Source organism: Onthophagus taurus, chromosome 6 (assembly GCF_036711975.1).
Source record: "Onthophagus taurus isolate NC chromosome 6, IU_Otau_3.0, whole genome shotgun sequence".
Taxonomy (NCBI): Eukaryota; Metazoa; Arthropoda; class Insecta; order Coleoptera; family Scarabaeidae; genus Onthophagus; species Onthophagus taurus.
The window spans coordinates 3,500,626-3,522,918 of NC_091971.1; the positions used below are offsets into that span (position 1 = coordinate 3,500,626).

At 31.2% G+C, this 22,293-nt stretch overlaps 1 protein-coding gene across 3 annotated transcripts; it reads left to right on the plus strand.

The window, feature by feature from the left end:
• Positions 1–1,106: 1,106 nt before the first annotated feature.
• Positions 1,107–21,583, plus strand: LOC111424708 (Neprilysin 2). 3 transcript variants are annotated; one of them, XM_023058342.2, is made up of 10 exons: positions 1,107–1,382; positions 12,931–13,070; positions 13,279–13,850; positions 13,903–14,079; positions 14,144–14,361; positions 14,420–14,578; positions 17,839–18,079; positions 18,136–18,304; positions 18,362–18,612; positions 20,971–21,583. In XM_023058342.2, the coding sequence occupies exons 1-10, from the start codon at positions 1,351–1,353 to the stop codon at positions 21,310–21,312; spliced, it is 2,301 nt and encodes a 766-aa protein (XP_022914110.1). In that variant the 5' UTR covers positions 1,107–1,350; the 3' UTR covers positions 21,313–21,583. The 3 variants fall into 3 exon arrangements, with proteins under 3 accessions (XP_022914110.1, XP_022914109.1, XP_022914108.1); XM_023058341.2 differs by lacking the exons at positions 1,107–1,382; positions 20,971–21,583 and adding exons at positions 8,878–8,994; positions 19,686–20,553; XM_023058340.2 differs by lacking the exon at positions 1,107–1,382 and adding an exon at positions 8,879–8,994.
• The last annotated feature ends 710 nt before the right edge of the window (positions 21,584–22,293 follow it).

Below are 22,293 nucleotides of genomic sequence, written 5' to 3' on the forward strand. Positions count from 1 at the left end.
GCAAGCGTTCTCGGCTTATTTACTATATTTATATCTCGATTTCTATAACTTGAGCATTTTTACAAAAAATGTAGTTCAAATGTACATTGACATCTTTCGATCTTGACCGCAAAACTACACATTGATGAACTATAAACAATGATTATACCGGTAAAAGTGAAGTCACTTTTGAACTTGCTTCAGAACGTTAAACATAGAGTGGCATAATCCGGAAGTTTCCAGTTTTAGTTTTATTTCTAACAATGCTGAACGCGAAACCTTTATAAATGATACAAAATTCATAAATGGATAAATAATAGCCATCGTTTTCTATTGTAGCTAAGAAAATATGATTTAGTTTATAACGTTAAATCGAAATTAATAATAATAATTGTGAATATACGAAGCGAAGCAATATTTAAATCCAATATTGTGTTAACCAGTGTTAAGCTAATAATAAACAGTAGACAAACAGAACCATGAGTTAATTGAACAAATAACTGGGTAGTGCCTGATAACCACCAAAACACTATTATGAAAATCAATATCATTCGGTGCCAAGATTTCGACGTATTCAATTTTCTCATTAATTATAAATTAAACTTTGAACTGTTTTGTAAACACTTTTTTGAATATAATTATGAAACATACAAAGATTGATCTAATTAATTAATTAATTTTTCGAAATCTTGGAATTAATTTTATGTGTGGTTCATTTTGAAATAAATTCGCATCCTGACACATTCTAAATCATTACGTCCAATGGTAAATATTTGCTGATGCAATTACGATAAGTTTGCGCTCGTTTGTGTCCCGGTTAGTATTTGATGTATAATGACATAATAACGTTGAGCGTGCATTTCTTTTTACTTTTTTTATTTGATATCGCTGCAATGTTTAAATACGGGATGTTCAAAAAGAAAATAAACAATTTATGAATTAAAAAAGTTCTTTTAATAAAGAACCAACGAAAAAATTCTTTTCGTTTTTGAAAATGAACTGGTTGTATTATTTTTGAAAAGTGTTTTGTCGCCCTTCGAACTGTGCACGAAGCATGCAGCGCCGGGCCTTGTCACCAAGTGGGGACAAGCCTTTATATATATAATCCACTTCTGGAGTACTTCGCTATGCCAGTCCTGCCGATGGCTGTAACGGTGTCGTTATAGAGATTCAATATTGAATCGTGATCCGTGGTGGTATTACATTTAAAAAACACGTGCGTTTGACGACCAATGAAGGATTTTTATAAAAACAATTCTATTCATTTTTTGTGCGTTAATTTTTTGATTTTAACTTAAAAACAATCGACCAAAAAAAAATCGCTTAAAACCATTCTTTTAATTGTGATTTAGTGAAATTTTGTAAAAAAAAATGACGACAGGGGTGAAACAGACCGTTATAAAGTAAGTTTTTAAAAATTATTTAAAGTAAAATTTCGTTGAAAAAGTATTAAATTAAAACATTTTTTTTGTATAAAACGTTGAAGACTAAAAATACCGAAAACTGACAAGTTTTGAGTAATTACTTTGCCACAGAAACACGCCGAATTTTTAAAAACGATCTAGTAACTTCCAGACACAAAAAATACAAAAACTAGATAAATTATAGCTTAACATGACTATTTAAATTCGTGGTACAAATTACAAAAATAGAATAATTAATCCATGTAGCATATTAAACATTTAAAAGATTAAATGGCAACTTTGAACTCGATTTGTAAATTCCGCGTGGACAAGATATCTTAAAAAAGCAAATCTATACTATTTTTGTAAGAAAACGTCAATTTTGTTATTAAACAATAAAAGATTATAAAAAATTAAATATATATTAAAGTTTTGCTCAATGTTTATTATTGTTATTTAACTGTTCAAAATCATCGTTTCATGATTGATTTAAGTTAATTAGAACGTCTCTTCTTTAAATAGCTTTGAAATAACATAAAGAGTTAAAGTAACCCCATAATTATGCTTTTAACTCTTAAATAACTGTTAGGTTATTCAGTTATTTGATATCAGTCCTTCATGACTCAGTTAATATTACAGTTAAATGATTCATAATATTAAATATTCAAACTGAATTCTAGGGAAGACACTATTAGTATCATTACAAGATTATTACAACAGAGTAGGAATAAATTAAAACTGCTCCAAAATTTCAAATATTAACATAATAAATTGTTCACTACATTCTTATCAACAAAAGATTTAGTGACTATATATACTCCGTTGAAGACAGTATATTGACTCTGACCACAATCGATTTTAAACGTTACAAAAACAAAATAAAAAATTAATCACCAAGATTTGAAAAAATATAGAGTAACGGATAAGCAAAGCAAATAACCTGGATGACAGAAGAAATACTAAACCTTATGGAACAAAAATAATGCAAGTACAATGCAGAGGAATACAGAAAAGCAAAGAGAAATAAAGCGAAATTTCCTGGAGGTGTAATTTCTCGCAATAAAGACATCAATGGCAAAAATGCATCAAGATTCTTTCCAAATGTAGCAACTCTCATTAAGTCTCCATCTTTTCTGTATCCAAACAACTACGAATAAAGTCTTTGCATAAAATGTACATGACATTACATTAAGTAAGGTAAATTTGTGCGGAATCAAGTTTACATAAAGACTGCATCAAATCTTATTGTTAGTATTGTCTTCTGACTATTAACTTTTAATCTAGATCGTGACCGTATCTAGAGTTTTTCTCCGAATCATTGCTTTCTGACTTAATAAATACATTAATACTTTTAATTCTATCATTTGTCTAAAATCTTCATCTTTTCTGCATCCAGATAAGTCTAAATCATCTTCGCATTAAGTCCATGCCTTGTTTCTGCATAAAAACTACATCATCTATATATAAAGTCTCTACCATATTTCTATCAAAGTAAGTTTGTAGAGAATCAAAACTCCTCCTTCAAAACTGAATAAAATCTCCGTTCAGTCTTCATTACGTCTGTATTTGCATCACCTATGCATCAAGTCTACGTCATATTTCTATTAAATCAAATTTTTGTGTAAACTACATTAATATTGCATCATATAACTATCAGGTCTGCATGAATTTTGCTTCTAAGACTGTCTAAGATACCATAAAAATCTGTAACAAATCTCCATAATCATTTCTGATTTAATAGATACTCCATCAAGTGTGCATCAAGACTTCATGTTTCTACAACATCTGAATCAATTTTGCCGACCTTATTACGTCTGTATCAGATCTCTGTGAAAATTATATTATCTTTGATGAATTTTATCTACTTTAATTCTTGCATAAAATCTTCATCAAGTTTTTTTCGAAAAAAACGAATTAGATCCACATTAAGAGATTAAGTGCAGAATTTTTCACACAACTTTTCTAAGAATGAAATCATTTTTCTGTAACAACTTAAACTTGCATCAAAGAATGATCAAAGGTTATGTCTGGTTATATGGAGCTAACATCTGGGCTAACTAAAGGCTGCAACGATCAATCGCCTGGAAGCATTAAAGACATTCCTAAGTTACACAAAGAAAACTTAAAAAAATAAGTAAAATAAACACTTTACTTCAATCAACAATAAGTCCGTTTAGTAACAAAAGAAAAAACGCCATATAAACTTTTACTGTATTCTTTTTGTTCATATTATACGATTTGTAAATTTGCTGTGAAAAAGTACGAATTAAAAGAAATCATGTATATGCATAGGTACTTAAAATATTTAACACGCCCGTTTATGATTCATTTGGATTTTAACGACGTAAACTTTTCTTAGATTTCTTGTAATCTGCATTATATAACAACTCAAATTACACGGCTCAAAGACTACGTCTATTATCATTAATAACCTTATAAAGTCCTTTTAAAAAACAGTAATTATATTTTTTATTTTTAAACTTTGAATATGCACCTCGTAAATGAGGATTTTTTTATACATAATTCTTCGTAATAATTTTATTCAAATCGTTTTTCTTCTTTACAACTCTTGTAAACATTGTTACAAGACCTCTTCTTTTATTAATTGACTCGGTGTAATTAAAAATAAACTTGAAATGCGTCATTAAGTTCCGCTTATAACCGGCGGATCATAGTTTATTCTCATTTGATTTTAAGGAATTAATCCGCACGACAACAAATAGGTAAATAAATGAGAGACCGAACAATGGCCTCGATTTACTTACTAACAAAACCTCAACGAAGAATGCGCGATTGCGCCGTTCTCGATCTCGGTAGAGTGTAATTTAACGAAAATAGGATCGGTTTTAAAATGTCAAAACCCTTGCCGCAACAACAAGAAATAAAAACTCTTCCTATTTTATCTTTTTATCCTTTTCCTTGCATCGAGAAAAACGAAAATAAAACAAAGATGAACCCGGGGTTAATTATGTTTATAATTCGTTAAATAAACACCACTTTGATAACTAAATACAAATTACTCAATGAGATATGACGTGCATTTTTAATTTTTATAAAATAAAACATTGTTTTTAATCCACATAAAATCGTTGTTGTGTAACTGATATTCGGATGGCCAGTTCTATTCAAGAGAACTTTATGGCTGTTTTGCAACGAAATTCTGATATCTATATATATTTGTATTTACATTTTATGCACAACACACGGGATATTAAATTGAATAAATTATATTACGAAACGTTAAAACGGTTGATATGCCAAGAATAAATTAATAAAATGGTTAATAATCTAAACGATACCGGTTTTATCTGTTTATATTTACATAAATCTAATTGTTATTGGTGCATAGAATCCGTTATCTTTGTTAATCGATATCAAAAGGAGCCATAATAAAAGTGTAAAAATACCTTATTTGGCGCTCAGAATTACTTTTTAAGTTGGCCGTCTCATTCACCTTGAACTCGCCTAGACGGAATGACAAAAACATATTCATCGAATTGGAAACTAAAATTAAATGTTAATTTAGGACAAAATATTATAATATTATTAATATGATGCAAATGGGTTAAGTTATAATGATTTAATACAAAAAATTAAACAATAAAGTCTTTATAATTAAGAACTTTACAGACTGACAGTTATTTGACTTTTAAACGTCAATTTGACAATTAAACGTCAATATCGTTAAAAATCTACATCACAAAAACTCAAAAATCAGTTAATTTAATGTAAAAAATCTTATGGAAACACTAAAATTAGTGAAATATATTACTATAAATCAAAAAAGTTATAAAAAAGCTGGTTTGAAATATTCGATATTCATCAAAACATTTCCAAAAATTTAGGTTGGTACGATTTTAGGGATATGTGTTGGTTTTTAAACGTCAAAATGACGTTTAAACGTTAAGATGACATTTGTATGTCAAAATTATTAAAAAAATCAAAAAGAGTTATAAATAGAATAAGAAAAATAAAATATTGATAAGAAAGTTGGATGGAAAATGGAAAAATATAGCATTTACAAGAATGAAATGATGAACACCATTATTGCAAAATGATCTGTAAAAATATTATTTGACTTTTAAACGTCAACTTGACAATTAAACGTCAACAACGTTAAAGAAAGTAGATATTAAAAAAACACGAAAATCAGTTAATTTGATGAAAAAATTTTTTTTTGAAATATTAAAAGTGACGAAATATACTGATATATCATAAATGTTATAAAAAAATTGGTAAGAAATATTAGAAATACATCAAAAGATTTCCAAAAATTTAGGTTGGTACCATTTCAAGGAAATGTATGGTGATTTGTAAACGTCAAAATGACGTTTAAACGTTAAGATGACATTTTTGGTTTAACTTTAAGCCAAGCTCGCTTGCGGCCGATTATATAAGAACTACTATTTAGAAGAATTTGTTTTATTTAAAAAAAACTTGAAACAATACTGAATGCATTGCCAACGATTCCACCATCTCAGTTTCTTTCATGAAGACAACATTGCAGGTATTCTTGTAACTACAAAATTCACATCCACGATTCATATTAACACCGTTCACCGAAAAGATAAAATCGATAAATTAAATGTCAACATCGTTAAAAATCTACATACCAAAAAAACTCAAAAATCAGTTAATTTAATGTAAAAAATCTTATGGATATACTAAAATTAGCGAAATATATTACTATAAATCAAAAAAGTTATAAAAAAACTAGTATGAAATATTCGATATTCATCAAAACATTTCCAAAAATTTAGGTTGGTACGATTTTAGGGATATGTGTTGTGGCTTTTAAACGTCAAAATGACGTTTAAACGTTAAGATGACGTTTGTATGGCAAAATTATTAAAAATATCAAAAAGGGTTATAAATAGAACAAGAAAAATAAAATATCGATAAGAAAGTTGAATGGAAAATGGAACACTGTAGCATTTATCAGAATGAAATAATGAACACCATTATTGCAAAATGATCTATACAAAAAGTAAAAATATTATTTGACTTTTAAACGACAATTTAACGTCAACATCGTTAAAGAAAGAAAATAAAAAAACTCAAAGATTAATTAATTTGATGAGAAAAATCTTTGTGAAATATTAAAGGTGGCAAAATGTACTGAAGTATTAGACATTCATCAAAAGATTTCCAAAAATGTAGGTTGGTACCATTTCAATTTGTGATTTGTAAACGTCAAAATGACGTTTAAACGTTAAGATGACATTTGAATGTCTAAATCATTAAAAAATAAATTTTGTCTAAATCATTTTTTGGCTGACGATCGTTTCTACCAATATGCATTTTTCGTCTAAACTCGATACTTTCTAATTCTACGTCTAGTGTTAGTTCTAGTTTTACACTAGCACTATCACTAGAACTAACACAAGACCTAAAACTAGCATCATTCGGGTTTAGCCGTCTTGAGAGACGTGCGGCTAAATCCGAATGTTTCTAGTTCTCGGTCTAGTGTTAGTTCTAGTTATACACTAGCATTAGAACTAACACAAGACCTAGAACTAGAATCATTCGGGTTTAGCCGTCTTGAGAGACGTGCGGCTAAACCCGAATGTTTCTAGATCTAGGTCTAGTGTTAGTTCTATTTTCTTGAGTGGGTGGTCTTAGGTAGTCCATTTTATTGACATGGTCTCTTCAATATCTTCGTTTTGATCTTGTGAATCTAATAACATCTTGGATATCTAGTTCTTCTCGTGTTACAGCACGTTAATCTAGTCACTGCTTTTAATGCAGTTTCATCAAAAAGCTGGATGGCTTTGGCATTGTTGTGGCAACCATTTGTACATGTAGATCTCTCTGTATTATATCAATATTGTTTTGTTCAATGCCAGGATTATTAGTTTAGTGCCATTGCTATTGGATTCCTTGTGTAGGCTATGTTTGCCTATTGTCAGCTGCACTTCTATGAGACTATAATTAAAGGATCTTCCTTTGAGCCACAGCGTGCATAATCCAGGATTGTATAAGCTCAGTTATCAATTTGATTTGTTATTTTGCTAATTATATGATGAACGAAATCTGTGGTGCAATATTATTCATATACGATTATGCTAATTAATTTAATTTAAACTAGTCTGTAAACAATCTGTTTTTTTTTAAGTTTTACGTAAAATGAATTTAAAATTTTACGATTTCCATAAAAACATGTTGCATTAATAATTATGAACATATTAAAATAAAGAAGAAATTGTAAACACCACTGAGATCATTTTATAAAATAGCAATCGTTCTTACATAGAATTCTGACTTTTCCATTCTTTGTAAATTAATTTAGACGTTAAAAAAATAATTTTTCTTTTAATTACTTCTTAATTAAACCTCATAACAAATAAGACGAGGTTACTGATGGACGATTAACACCTATTTATTCAAATATTTATGTGAAAATTTCTGGTAACTACGAGAATTTATGCAAATTTTTTGAAATCTGATCTTTTTAAACTTAATTAAAAAGATTTATCATATTCTTGACCCATTAAAAAAATAAGTAAATTATTTATAATCAATGATGTAAGTTATCCAAACCACCTTGAATTTATTCGATTAAATTCGCCTACACTGTTCTATTTATTAAAAAAATGTCAACGACTGCATTTATAATCAAATTCGAAATGATCTATTATCATCTAGTACAAATTAGAAAAATTGAGGACAACGTTCGCGAAATATAAGGTTAAAATTCTTCAAACAGTTCATAAATTCAACATCTTAAGGTCGAAGCACTGTTCGACACAACTTGCGGAATAGAAAGTTAAAGTATCTGGTACAAATTGGTAGTAGTAGTCAGCAAAAACATTTTTTTTTCTTTTAACTCAAGCCAATATTCACGTCACGGTTAACGCAATCGATTCCAATAATTATTTTAAAACTTTTAGACTAACTTTTCGTGCGTACTAATTATATTTTTTACTTTGTTCTTTTGCCAAAAAAACAAAAATTCAAAAAATATATCAACAGGATTAACCGTAAAAAAATTAGAATATGACGAAGCGGAAATATGTGAGATCAATTACAATATTATTCAAACGGAAGGATAAAGCATGCGTTTCATTTTAATTTTTTTCAATAACTGTTTATAATTGATCATAAAATATTTCGTAGAATAACAATAACAAGTAGAAAGAACAAAAAGAAAAAATAAAATGATTCAATAATAATGTTAAAGTTGATGTTTGAGGAGGAAATTTCCTGAAAGCGGATACTGTTACGATTGAACCCGGCGACCAATTCTCCTTTTTTGTGATGTAGCAAATATTTGCAAAGTATTTACCGCTTTCGAGAGCAGTATTTTCTCTGTCGTACCTTTCATTTACCCAATAAGAGCGAATAACCACACCGCTTGATTAACACCTAATTTGAACACAACCTTCGTTAAAAATTAACGAGAAAGGTGTAGAGCTATCGGGAGGTCTCGTGTCATCATATATTCGACCATCTCAACTAAACGATTTCAGTTTGTGCTCGGTGATCGATCTTAAAAGGATACTTTTTAAAATATCATTTTATTTTTATGAAGAAAAATTTAAATAGAATAAATAGTGATGGTGTTAAATCGAATCCATTACATCGTCTTCAGGACAAAATCCGAATTGGACCTGTGAGTATGGGTTTTTAAGATTTATCGATGGGGATTTACGAAACGATTGAGAGGGGATTTAATGGGTACTTCCGTTTCCGAATCTAATGGTGAGAGGGGATTTAACGACGATTCCTTCGATCACTTTACGAGTTGAGAATAAAAAGATTTTTACGAAATTTTTCCTTCAATAATTTTTATAAAGGTTGATGATAAATTTTTATAACCACCTTCTAAAGTTACGATAAGATTTTTATTTTGAACCGAAACGTCTTCATTATTCTCGATTTTTTTTAGAAAACTTATTTCACAATTAACACGTTCTACTAGGTAGTTGATTCGGTGTTATTTTTTGCGTTTTTTTAAGAATATCTCGCAGGTATATTATAATTCTATTAAGATTTATTAAATTAGATGGTTGCTAATTAGGGAAAAATATAAATTTATTTTTATTTTTCATGTAAAAAAAAATTAATATGCTTTACAATTGTTAATATCTTTAATAAAATTTAACCTTCGTTTAGAAGAAATAAGAAATTCACCGTTTAAGTAACATGTTTTTATCTTTATTTTCAACATTACTTTTCTAAATATTTTTCTTATTAAACATCTCTGTTTTACTTGTATGTTTTGAATTAGACTTATTTAACTTTAATTTAAAATATAAACCATTTCTTATCTTACAAAAATAAAGGAGTTTATCTGCAATCTTAAATCAATCGATTTGAAGCCGTCAATCACGATTAGTATTATTGCATTAGTACATATTTCTAATCATCACTGTCTGTGTCGTTGAACATTTTATCTTTTCGGTGAACGGTGTTAGTATTAATTGTGAATGTGAATTTTATAGTTACAAGAATTCCTGCAATGTTGTCTTCATGAAAGAAACTGAGATGGTGGAATCGTTGGCAATGCATTCAGTATTGTTTCAAGTTTTTTTTAAATAAAACAAATTCTTCTAAATAGTAGTTAAACCAAAAATGTCATCTTAACGTTTAAACGTCATTTTGACGTTTACAAATCACCATACATTTCCTTGAAATGGTACCAACCTAAATTTTTGGAAATCTTTTGATGTATTTCTAATATTTCTTACCAATTTTTTTATAACATTTATGATATATCAGTATATTTCGTCACTTTTAATATTTCAAAAAAGATTTTTTTCATCAAATTAACTGATTTTCGTGTTTTTTTAATATCTACTTTCTTTAACGTTGTTGACGTTTAATTGTCAAGTTGACGTTTAAAAGTCAAATAATATTTTTACAGATCATTTTGCAATAATGGTGTTCATCATTTCATTCTTGTAAATGCTATATTTTTCCATTTTCCATCCAACTTTCTTATCAATATTTTATTTTTCTTATTCTATTTATAACTCTTTTTGATTTTTTTAATAATTTTGACATACAAATGTCATCTTAACGTTTAAACGTCATTTTGACGTTTAAAAACCAACACATATCCCTAAAATCGTACCAACCTAAATTTTTGGAAATGTTTTGATGAATATCGAATATTTCATACCAGTTTTTTTATAACTTTTTTGATTTATAGTAATATATTTCACTAATTTTAGTGTTTCCATAAGATTTTTTACATTAAATTAACTGATTTTTGAGTTTTTTGAGATGTAGATTTTTAACGATATTGACGTTTAATTGTCAAATTGACGTTTAAAAGTCAGATAACTGTGAATCTGTAAAGTTATTAAACTTAAAATCTATTATAAGAATTTTATTGCTTAATTTTTTGGGTTGGGTTGGGTTGGGTTGGGTTGGGTTGGGTTGGGTTGGGTTGGGTTGGGTTGGGTTGGGTTGGATTGGGTTGAGTTAGGTTGGGTTGGGTTGTAGTATTAGTAAGAGTTTATTGTATACAGTAATTGTTTACAATTCTTTACATTATTCAAATATTACTTTCACTCTCTACCCTCTTCCTCCATTTCCACGCCCTCGGCTCCTCGGCCCAATCATCCCCTCACCCATCCCTTTGTCTCCTCACCCCCATCACCATTCTCATCCATCGTTTCCCCTCTCCCTTCTCTCCTAAGATCTGCCTTCGGTCCATCTCCTCCTCCCTCAACTCACTGCACCCATTCAGCATGTGTTCTAACGTTTCCCATTCCTCCCTGCACAGCCTACACCACCTCTCCTCATCGGCCATCCAGTATTTGTTGACTCTCTCCTCGTTTCCACAACGGAACCTAGCCACCAACTTTTTCCCTTCCTTTGTTGGGTTGTAGTACATCTGATTCAAACATTCCCTCGTTTTCAGCCTCTTATATCCTTCCAGTCGCCTGGCCTCAGATTTCTTTCCAATATTGGCTCCTGAATACCGCTTATCGAGATAATCTCTGATCTTCCTCGGTTCTTCCATTGTGTCGAAGCTCATTAGAAAGCAAATTTTGGAATTCTTTGTTCTGGCGTATTTGTACCAGATTAGCTGTTTTTGTTGAATATTCTGCATTGTAGATCATTATCTCCCTTATCCTTTCGTTTCTCACTCTATCTATTCTTTACCCCAGCTAATCATCGACATCGTATTTAAGTTGTCATTAATTTAATTGCCCTCCACACCATCCTCTCACTAACTTCCACATATATGTCGTGGTAATCGTTAGATGGTGATGGGAATTGATGATGAAATTTTGTTCGTATATTCCAACCTAAGTAAGTAAATAATTTAATACCAAATACTTCTGGAGCTGCCGAATACAATTCTCAAATTATCTTGTGGTAACTTTTCATTCCCTATATTTTTTTGGGGAACTTTATGTCTTTACAGAACTCTTTATTATCGTTAATTATCTTACAAAGTTCTAATTGGAAGAAGATAATTAATGTAGCGGTCGTTATTAACTGCTAACTCAATTTTTGGGGAAGGAATTTTTCCAAATTGATGACTTTCCGAACAAGCAGGTTAATCACATCCACGTTTTGAGACACCCACAAAGAGAGATTTCCATTCTACGTGATTGTTATAATTACAAAGAGGAATTTCAATTACACCAATTATAATTATAAGGTTGGAATTAATATAAATTGTTAAAGAAACAATTCATTAAAAAACAAATATTACGTTTCTTTTTAATATATTTCTAACGTCACAAACTACAGATAACACAACAAAATTGAAATTCCTACATAACAAAAACACTTATATCTTTTACACCGTCGCAAAACCATATCTTTTAGTGCCAACGGTAGCAATTTTAAAAACATGGTGAAGGGAAATCGTTTTGGCTAATTGCCTGTTGGTGTTTTCCAGTATCTTTTTTAAATAATTCTTTTTTGATGCGAGTTTAAAAAACAAAACGACCAAAATGAAATCGAAAATTAAGCACACAGCAACTAATTTTAAGGACGGAATTAATAAATTAAAACTCTACGTAGTTTTGTCAACGTTTTTGTGAGTTACTTGTTGGTTAGGATGATTTATAGTTGGCGTTTTTAAAAATACCTACACGTGCTTAAAACTGTACAGTCTCGTGATCTCCGGTTATTGGATAACGAGGCCAGAAATAATTATTGGGCTGTATGCGACTTTCCAGGAAAAAAATTTATTTATAAAAAAAACGTTATTGAACGAATAAATGTTAATATTTCAATCGCAATCTGAAATTTAACGCGAACTTATATGTATGTAAATTAAGTCGTTACGGTTCAACGTTCGAGCATGTACAAGGGCAAAAAAACACAAAGACTTTCGAAAACTACATGGTTCTTTTTTGCACCAACTGTGCGTAATTGTTAATTGATAATCCAACTGTCGAAGTGGAAACTTTCTAAAAAAAATAAGAAACTTTCCCTTTTCTTCGATTTCTTTAACATAGAAACAAAAGGTCTAAAATCTAACCGAATTTTAATTTGTAATATTATTTTTATTGTAATTTAATATCAAGCTTCATTTTATGGATTTTGATGCTTACTTTTATTATCAAAATGTTAATAGAAACCCAACATGGTGGAAACGGAGGACAAGTATGGAAAGAATCTTAATGTTAAGTGGAATCCTGGTTGGTTTAATTGCAGTATCGTTAGCTGTAGCCTTGGGAATAGTACTATGCAAAAGTCGAGATATTTCAGAAACAGGTAAAACTTCTTTATATTTAAAAATGTGTCACAACAAAACCATCATAACGAAATTAAAATAAAACTAACCCTGACATTTCCTCTTATCTTCTTGTTTTTTTATTGCTTCATAACTATTCAAAAAGACATCATTAAGCGATGATATGTCAAATTTTGACAATCTCCGTTTATGTCACGTTATTAATTCCTAAAGTTTTCATCGCCGTAGGTGCCCTTTATAATGCAGAGGCGCTCAACGGCAACACAATCATTGAAGCTTATCCCGGAAGTAATAAAGAACACAAAACAAAGGTGTGTTTAACACCGGGATGTATTCACACAGCATCAAAAGTTTTGGAAACTATCGATGAATCCGTTGATCCATGCGATGATTTTTACGATTTCGCCTGCGGAAATTTCGTGAAAAAAACCAACATCCCCGATGATAAATCTTCAGTGACCACGTTTAGCGTAATCAGCGATTTACTCCAAGAACAATTAAGAACGATGATTGAAGAGCCAATACGAAAAGATGAACCTAAACCTTTCGTTTTAACCAAGAAGTTATACAGAGCTTGTATGAATAAAACCCTCATTGAAAAAGACGGTTTAAAAACAATTAAAGGAATCGTGAATGAGTTAGGGGGATGGCCCGTACTCGAAGGAGATAAATTCAAAGATCAAGAATTTGATTGGAGACAAACTATTTATAAATTTAGAAAATCTGGGTATAGCGTTGATTATCTCATTGATTTCTCAGTAGCTATTGATCTTAAAAATTCAACGAAACGCGTTATTGATGTAATTTAATTTAATTAATAACTAATAACAGAATTAAAACATTTTCTTTTAGTTGGATCAAGCATCTTTGGGACTAAGACGCGAATTTTTAATAAAAGGAGTCGAAGATAAATTAGTGAAAGCTTATTACGACTACATGGTTGATATAGCAGTTATTTTTGGGGCAAACAAAACCAACGCCGAAAAAGAACTTAAGGAATCGCTCGATTTCGAAATCAAACTAGCTAATGTAAACGCTTAAAATTTATTTAACACACCAAAAACGAACGGTTTTAATAACGTCTCATCCACAGATTTCACTTCCAAACGAAAAACGACGAAACGCTTCCGCTTTGTACAATCCGATGACCGTTTCCGAACTTCAATCCAAATATCCGATTGTTAATTGGAAGGAATACTTTAACGTTCTTTTGGCGCCCGATACAAAAGTTGATGATAACGAAGTGGTTATCGTTAGTATTCCGAAATATCTCAAAGATTTCGATGATTTAATAAAGAATACTTCGAAAAGGTTGTATAAAAATCATTTTTTAATTATTGTTGTTATGAATTGAGTTAAACATTTTTAGAACGCAAGCTAATTATTTACTTTGGAGAGCCGTCGCTTCATCTGTATCTTATTTAAACGACGAATTAAGAAATAGGCAACTTCAATATCACACAATAGCAACTGGAAAGACTGAGAGGGCTTCGAGATGGAAGGAATGTATTGAAATTGCAGCAGGAAGGTAAAAATTAAAATAATATAGTAAAATCCCAATATAACGGATTAATATAATAATAATAATAAGGGGAAAGGGAGTGTCTGTTATAGCCAAAAGTTCGTTATATGAAAAATTGTGTTAGTTCTAGTTCTATGAAAAATATACTATAATGTAATGTTGAATAACAACTAAAAGTAGAACTAACACTAGCATTAGAACTAACACTATACCTAGAACTAGAAACATTCAGGTTTAGCCTTGCGTCTCTTAAGACAGCTAAACCAGAATGATTCTAGTTCTGGTGCTAGTTCTAGAACTAAGACTCGACCTCGAACTAGAAACGTTCGGGTTTAGCCTTGGGTCTGTTAAGACAGCTAAACCAGAATATTTCTAGTTCTGCATCTAGTGTTAGTTCAACTTTTACTTCAATAAAAATATTCAACAATCTAGCGCTGAATAACATCTAAAACTAGAACTAACACTAGACCTAGAACTAGAAACATTCGGGTTTAGCCGCACGTCTCTCAAGACGGCTAAACCCGAATGATTCTAGTTCTAGGTCTTGAGTTAGTTCTAGTAATAGTGCTAGTGCAAAACTAGAACTAACGCTAGACCGAGAACTAGAAAAATTTGGATTTAGCCGCACGTCTCTCAAGACGGCTAAATCCGAATGATTCTAGTTCTAGGTCTAATGTTAGTTCTAGTTTTAGTTCTAGTACTAAAACTACCACTAAACCTGGAACTAGAAACATTCGAGTTGGGTTGGGTCTTCAGACGCACGGCTAAACCCGAAACTTTCTAGTTCTAGATCTAGTGTTAGTTCTAGTTTTCATTTTAAAACTAACACTAGACCGAAAACTAGAAACATTCGGGTTTAGCCACACGTCTCTCAAGACGGCTAAACCCGGATGATTCTAGTTCTAGGTCTTGTGTTAGTTCTAGTGATAGTGCTAGTGTAAAACTAGAACTAACACAGGACCGAAAACTAGAAACATCCGGGTTTAGCCGCACGTCTCTCAAGACGGCTAAATCCGAATGATTCTAGTTCTAGGTCTTGTGTTAGTTCTAGTAATAGTGCTAGTGCAAAACTAGAACTAACGCTAGACCGAGAACTAGAAACATTTGGATTTAGCCGCACGTCTCTCAAGACGGCTAAATCCGAATGATTCTAGTTCTAGGTCTAGTGTTAGTTCTAGTTTTAATTCTAGCACCAAAACTAACAATAAACATGGAACTAGAAAGATTCGGGTTGGGTTGGGTTGGGTCTTCAGACGCACGGCTAAAGCCGAAACTTTCTAGTTCTAGGTCTAGTGTTAGTTCTAGTTTTAGTTCTAGAACCAAAACTAACACTAAATCTAGAACTGGAAACATTCGTCTCTTAAAACGGCTAAACCCAAATGTTTCTAATTTTAGGTCTAGTGCTAGTTCTACTTTTAGTTTAATAAAAATAAACAACACTCTAGCGCTGAATAACAACTAAAGGTAGAACTAACACTAGCATTAGAACTAACACTATACCTAGAACTAGAAACATTCGGGTTTAGCCTTGCGTCTCTTAAGACGGCTAAACCAGAATGATTCTATTTCTGGTTCTAGTTCTAGAACTAACACTAGACCGAAAACTAGAAACATTCGGGTTTAGCCACACGTCTCTCAAGACGGCTAAACCCGGATGATTCTAGTTCTAGTTCTTGTGTCAGTTCTAGTGATAGTACTACTGTAAAACTAGAACTAACACAGGACCGAGAACTAGAAACATCCGGGTTTAGCCGCACGTCTCGCAAGACGGCTAAACCCGAATGATTCTAGTTCTAGGTCTTGTGTTAGTTCTAGTAATAGTGCTAGTGCAAAACTAGAACTAACGCTAGACCGAGAACTAGAAACATTTGGATTTAGCCGCACGTCTCTCAAGACGGCTAAATCCGAATGATTCTAGTTCTAGGTCTAGTGTTAGTTCTAGTTTTAATTCTAACACCAAAACTAACACTAAACATGGAACTAGAAAGATTCGGGTTGGGTTGGGTTGGGTCTTCAGACGCACGGCTAAAGCCGAAACTTTCTAGTTCTAGGTCTAGTGTTAGTTCTAGTTTTAGTTCTAGAACCAAAACTAACACTAAATCTAGAACTGGACACATTCGACTCTTAAAACGGCTAAACCCAAATGTTTCTAATTTTAGGGCTAGTGCTAGTTCTACTTTTAGTTTAATAAAAATAAACAACACTCTAGCGCTGAATAACAACTAAAGGTAGAACTAACACTAGCATTAGAACTAATACTATACCTAGAACTAGAAACATTCGGGTTTAGCCTTGCGTCTCTTAAGACGGCTAAACCAGAATGATTCTAGTTCTAGTTCTTGTGTCAGTTCTAGTGATAGTACTAGTGTAAAACTAGAACTAACACAGGACCGAGAACTAGAAACATCCGGGTTTAGCCGCACGTCTCTCAAGACGGCTAAATCCGAATGATTCTAGTTCTAGGTCTTGCGTTAGTTCTAGTAATAGTGCTAGTGCAAAATTAGAACTAACGCTAGACCGAGAACTAGAAACATTTGGATTTAGCCGCACGTCTCTCAAGACGGCTAAATCCGAATGATTCTAGTTCTAGGTCTAGTGTTAGTTCTAGTTTTAATTCTAGCACCAAAACTAACACTAAACATGGAACTAGAAAGATTCGGGTTGGGTTGGGTTGGGTCTTCAGACGCACGGCTAAAGCCGAAACTTTCTAGTTCTAGGTCTAGTGTTAGTTCTGGTTTTAGTTCTAGAACCAAAACTAACACTAAATCTATAACTGGAAACATTCGTCTCTTAAAACGGCTAAACCCAAATGTTTCTAATTTTAGGTCTAGTGCTAGTTCTACTTTTAGTTTAATAAAAATAAACAACACTCTAGCGCTGAATAACAACTAAAACTAGAACTAACACTAGCATTAAAACTAACACTACATCTAAAACTAAAAACATTCAGGTTTAGCCGTCTTAAGAGACGTTCGGCTAAACCCCAATGTTTTTAGTTCTAGATTTAGTGTTAGTTCTACTTTTAGTTCATGTAGATATCTTTGCATAGACAACTTGGGGAATACCTCGATTTTATCTATAAACATGGAATAGAACAACTAGGGGAATAACCTGAGTTGTTCTATCTATGGTTATTCCCCTAGTTGTTCTATTCCATGTGTGATTTTGTCAATTATATTCAAAGTTTATTTTAATGATTTCCGTTATATCGAGGTTTTACAGTATTTTAAATTAATTTAATTTAATCTTTATCAATTTTCTTTTAGTTTAGGAAATGCTGCCGGTGCTTTATACGTAAGAAAATATTTTAATGAAGACGCAAGACAAAATGCAATCAAAATGGTGAAAGATATCAGAACGGAGTTTGTTGAAATTGTGAAAAAAGTTGATTGGATGGATGAGAAATCGAGAAAAAGAGCGTTGGAGAAAGCTCAAGCGATGTCAACACATATTGCTTATCCGGATGAGTTATTAGATGATAAGATTCTGGAGAAATTTTATCAAGATGTAATAACTTCCCACATTATTTTATAAAAGTAATTTAAAAAAAAATATTTTTCTAGTTGGAGTTAGATTCGGAAAAATACTTAATGTCTGTTATTAATTTAACCCAATTTGCAACGAGATTTTCTTTCAACCGTTTAAGACAACCAGTTAATAAAACCGATTGGATTACTCACGGAAGACCAGCGATTGTAAACGCTTTTTATTCAGCAATCGAAAACAGCATCCGTAAGATTTCTCTTTAATTCATTCATTATAAAAAATTATTTAAAAACAACCATTTAGAATTTCCCGCTGGAATTTTACAAGGAGTTTTCTTCAGCAATGATCGTCCGAAATATATGAACTACGGCGCAATAGGATTCGTAATAGGTCACGAAATCACTCATGGTTTCGACGATCAGGGTCGGCAATTCGACAAGGACGGAAATTTGGTGGACTGGTGGGAACCGGAAACGCAACAATCGTTTGTAAAGAAGGCACAGTGCATCATCGATCAATACAGCAATTTTACCGTACCGGAACTTGGAATAAACGTAAGTTTTCTTTATATGTTTTTTCTTGGTTATAAAAAATGAATTGCACGCTTGTACATATCTTTATACAGGCGGTTTAAAAGTAGATATGCCAAAATGAAATTTTAAGTAAAAAAACTAATTTGGAAAACATCAAAATTTAATAATATAAGTTATTAGCTTTATTTATCAAAACGCAAACAACATCTTTTGAATTAAATTTACTTCTGCCAACAATTTGTTGTGTTATATAAGAGGATCCAGTCTTCTGCCTATAGTATGTAATATTCTGCAAGCAGTATTTAGTCTTCTGCCCATAGCAACTAGTCTTCTATCAACAATAATTAGTCTTCTGCCAACAGTGTGTAGTCTTACATAGGAGGATCTAGTTTTCTGCTAGTAGTATGTAATATTTTCTGCAAACAGTAACTACTCCTCTGCTGGCAGTGTGTAGTCTTACATAAGAGGATCTAGTCTTCTGTCATAATGATCTCATTGGCGCTACAGCCCCTGTAGAGCCTCGACCTCCCTCGCTACATCTCCTCAACCTCCTCAACTCAACCTCCACGTCGTCCAATCATCGTCTGGGCGATCGGTTGCCTCTCCATCTTACATTCTGTAATGTTGCCACTGCGATCTGTCTATTTGACCACTATTTTGACTACCACTTTCAATCAAACAACAAGAATTACATATTAATTTTTGTATCCACATTGTAATTTGGCACTCTACTTATGAACCAACCTGTATACTTTACACCTTTGGGTTTACCATAACTTTGTAAATTCCTTTGCATGTTTTCGGGTCTAAATAATGGGATACATACAAGTTGATGATTAAAAAATAAAAAATAAACATTAATGACCAACTTGTATGTAATTAACGATTAATTTTTTTACACAAACTTGCATGAGCACGTTAAGCACATCATGTCATCTATTTACTAAAAAGGATCTTTTTGATATTAAAAAAAATCCTTAGGTGTAGAAGTTACTTTGTATAAAGCGTACAAAATGCACAAAAAGCGACTAAAATTGTCCAAAAAGTGAATTAGGAAAATAGAACCGCTTTTCCCTACCCTAACTAATTTTCAGTTAAACGGCATTAACACGCAAGGCGAGAACATTGCTGATAACGGTGGAATAAAAGAGGCGTATTTCGCTTATGAACGTTGGGTAAAGAAGCACGGTGAAGAACCGAAACTACCCGGTTTGAAGTACAACGGACGACAAATGTTTTGGCTGTCGATGGCGAGCGTTTGGTGCGCAAGAACCCGATTAGAAGAGATGAGGCAACTAGTCGTAGCCGACGAACACGCCCCGGACAAATTCCGCGTTGTAGGAACCGTTAGTAACATGCGCGAATTCGCCAAAGATTTTAATTGTCGTCTCGGCTCAAAAATGAACCCGAAACATAAGTGCCAACTGTGGTAGATCATTAATTATTAGAAATTTATTAAAGAAGAGACATCATCAGAAGACGTATTTATTTTTATTAAGTATTTTTTTAATCTTTTTCGTTGATTTTCGATTAAAGTAGACGCGAAAAAGTTTTTTTGTATACATCACGATCTCTTTTTAGTTTTTGTTTTGTTGTGTTGCTCATTGTATTGTAGATTCATTTTTTTACGCATCCGGAAGTGCCATTGTGTCTATTATCTATTGGTTTTTTTTTTGCACAAAAACTATAGTATTTAATCACTTTAACTTGGAAATAAATTTAAAAGCGGGGCTGATATTAATTCTTTTTTCATGTTTTTTTTTTAACAGGGCGATTCAATTAAGTGGATTGATTTGGGTCATTTTTAACAAAAATTCACTTAACTAAATCACTCTGTATATTGTACATAACTTTATTTTTTAGGATGATTATGAAAAAAGCGGAAGTTTAATATAATATATGGTACATGTCTAAATAATAATGATAGTTAGAATAATAAACGCTGAGACTGATCGAGGGAAATTATTGTTTTTATTTTAGTTTTGGGGTGCTGCTTAAAAAATGATGTATATTTAGCAAAACAAAATGTTTGTGTTTGTAGAGGAAATCTAATTGTTAAAACACACAATAACGATATTTATTAACTTATCCATAAAATATTGTAAACAATAATTTTATAAACTTGTTTTTGTTGTTTTTAAAGTAAGTTTTAACATTTACTAAATGTTAATTTAATTATTAACAATTAGATTATTTATTTAAAACAAACACAAACGGAAAACTAATAATTTATACACACAAACTTAATGAAATCTTTATAACATAACTTATAACATAAAAACTATTTTTTTTAGAAAATTATCTGCAATTAACATTCACTTAAATACGCTTACATATTCTTTATAACAAAAAAAACATTTTTTCAACAATTTTTTTTAGTTAAAAGGTGTAAACACTCAAGGTGAAAACATTGCTGATAACGGCGGAATAAAAGAGGCTTATTATGCTTACGAAGCGTGGATGAAAAGAACAAATACAACGGAACCTCAACTTCCTGGTTTAAATTACACCCCAAAACAAATGTTTTGGTTATCCGCCGCAGCTACTTGGTGCTCAAAATATCGAAAGGAAGCTTTGAAAGTACGCGTTTTAACCAGTTTGCATTCACCAGGTAGACAAAGAGTTATCGGGCCTTTAAGGAATTTAAAAGAATTCTCAAGAGATTTTAATTGTCCGCTTGGATCCCCAATGAACCCCGAATTAAAATGTACGGTTTGGTAAATTGTGTGATAGATTTTTTGTATTTAACTTAATATTAATGTTGAATTTAAAATTTATTAGATTTAAGATAATTAAAAAGAAAAAAACGTTGGTGTAATTTATTAATTTGTGTGTACATAACGTTTCATTACGTAAAGTGTTAATATTTGATAATTTTTAAACTGTTAAACAGTAAAAGTTCGTTTTGTTATGGAATGAAAAAAAAATTAAAAGGAATTTTAAAGTTTCATGTCTCGATTTTATAACGGATTAAAATAAAGTATTACTATTATTATTTTTGATTTATTTTAACTCATCAACACTTCGTTCTGGATAAAGATTTTAGATTTCTTAAATCACCGAACTAGGATTTATCTTTAGAAGCTGAAATTACATCTCGAATCCCCAAGATTACTTTTAAATCTTATTACGAAAATTGAGACGCGACTTTCCAGATCCGCTCCTATTTCAAAACCTAATCGTTTTTTCTAATTCAATTTATTCGTCGTTGTTGATTATATATATCTCACTTAGTTTTTGGGATACGCAAAGATAAATTATGTTTAAGATAATGCAAGGTTGTGTTCAAAACTTCATAACTCCCAAATTTGAAGATTCCGAAAAATGACCTTCAAACTATTAAATACTAAATAAATTTGCTTCAAATTGCTTTTTATTTCATAACGATATCTCAGTTCGTTTTTGAGATATTCAAAAATTAATTATCTGAACGTTTATGTTTAAGATCATGCAAAAAATCATAACTCCGAAATTTGAAGATTCTCAGAAATGTCCTTCAAAGTATTAAATACTAAATAAATTTGCTTCAAATTGCTTTTTATTTCATAACGATATCTCAATTAGTTTTTGAGATACTCAAAGATTAATTATCTGAACGTTTATGTTTAAGATTATGCCAATCTTGCATTCAAAACATCATATCTCCGAAATTTGAAGATTCGAAGAAATGATCTTCAAAGCAGTAAATATTAAATAAATTTG

Bases quoted from the DNA above. Each gene is read 5' to 3' on its own strand.
- LOC111424708 (XM_023058340.2), top strand. From the start codon at position 8,939: ATGGTGTTAAATCGAATCCATTACATCGTCTTCAGGACAAAATCCGAA. The intron at 14,080-14,143 runs GTAAACGCTTAA...TCTCATCCACAG, and splicing joins TCGAAATCAAACTAGCTAAT to ATTTCACTTCCAAACGAAAA. The intron at 14,362-14,419 runs GTTGTATAAAAA...AAACATTTTTAG, and splicing joins ATAAAGAATACTTCGAAAAG to AACGCAAGCTAATTATTTAC.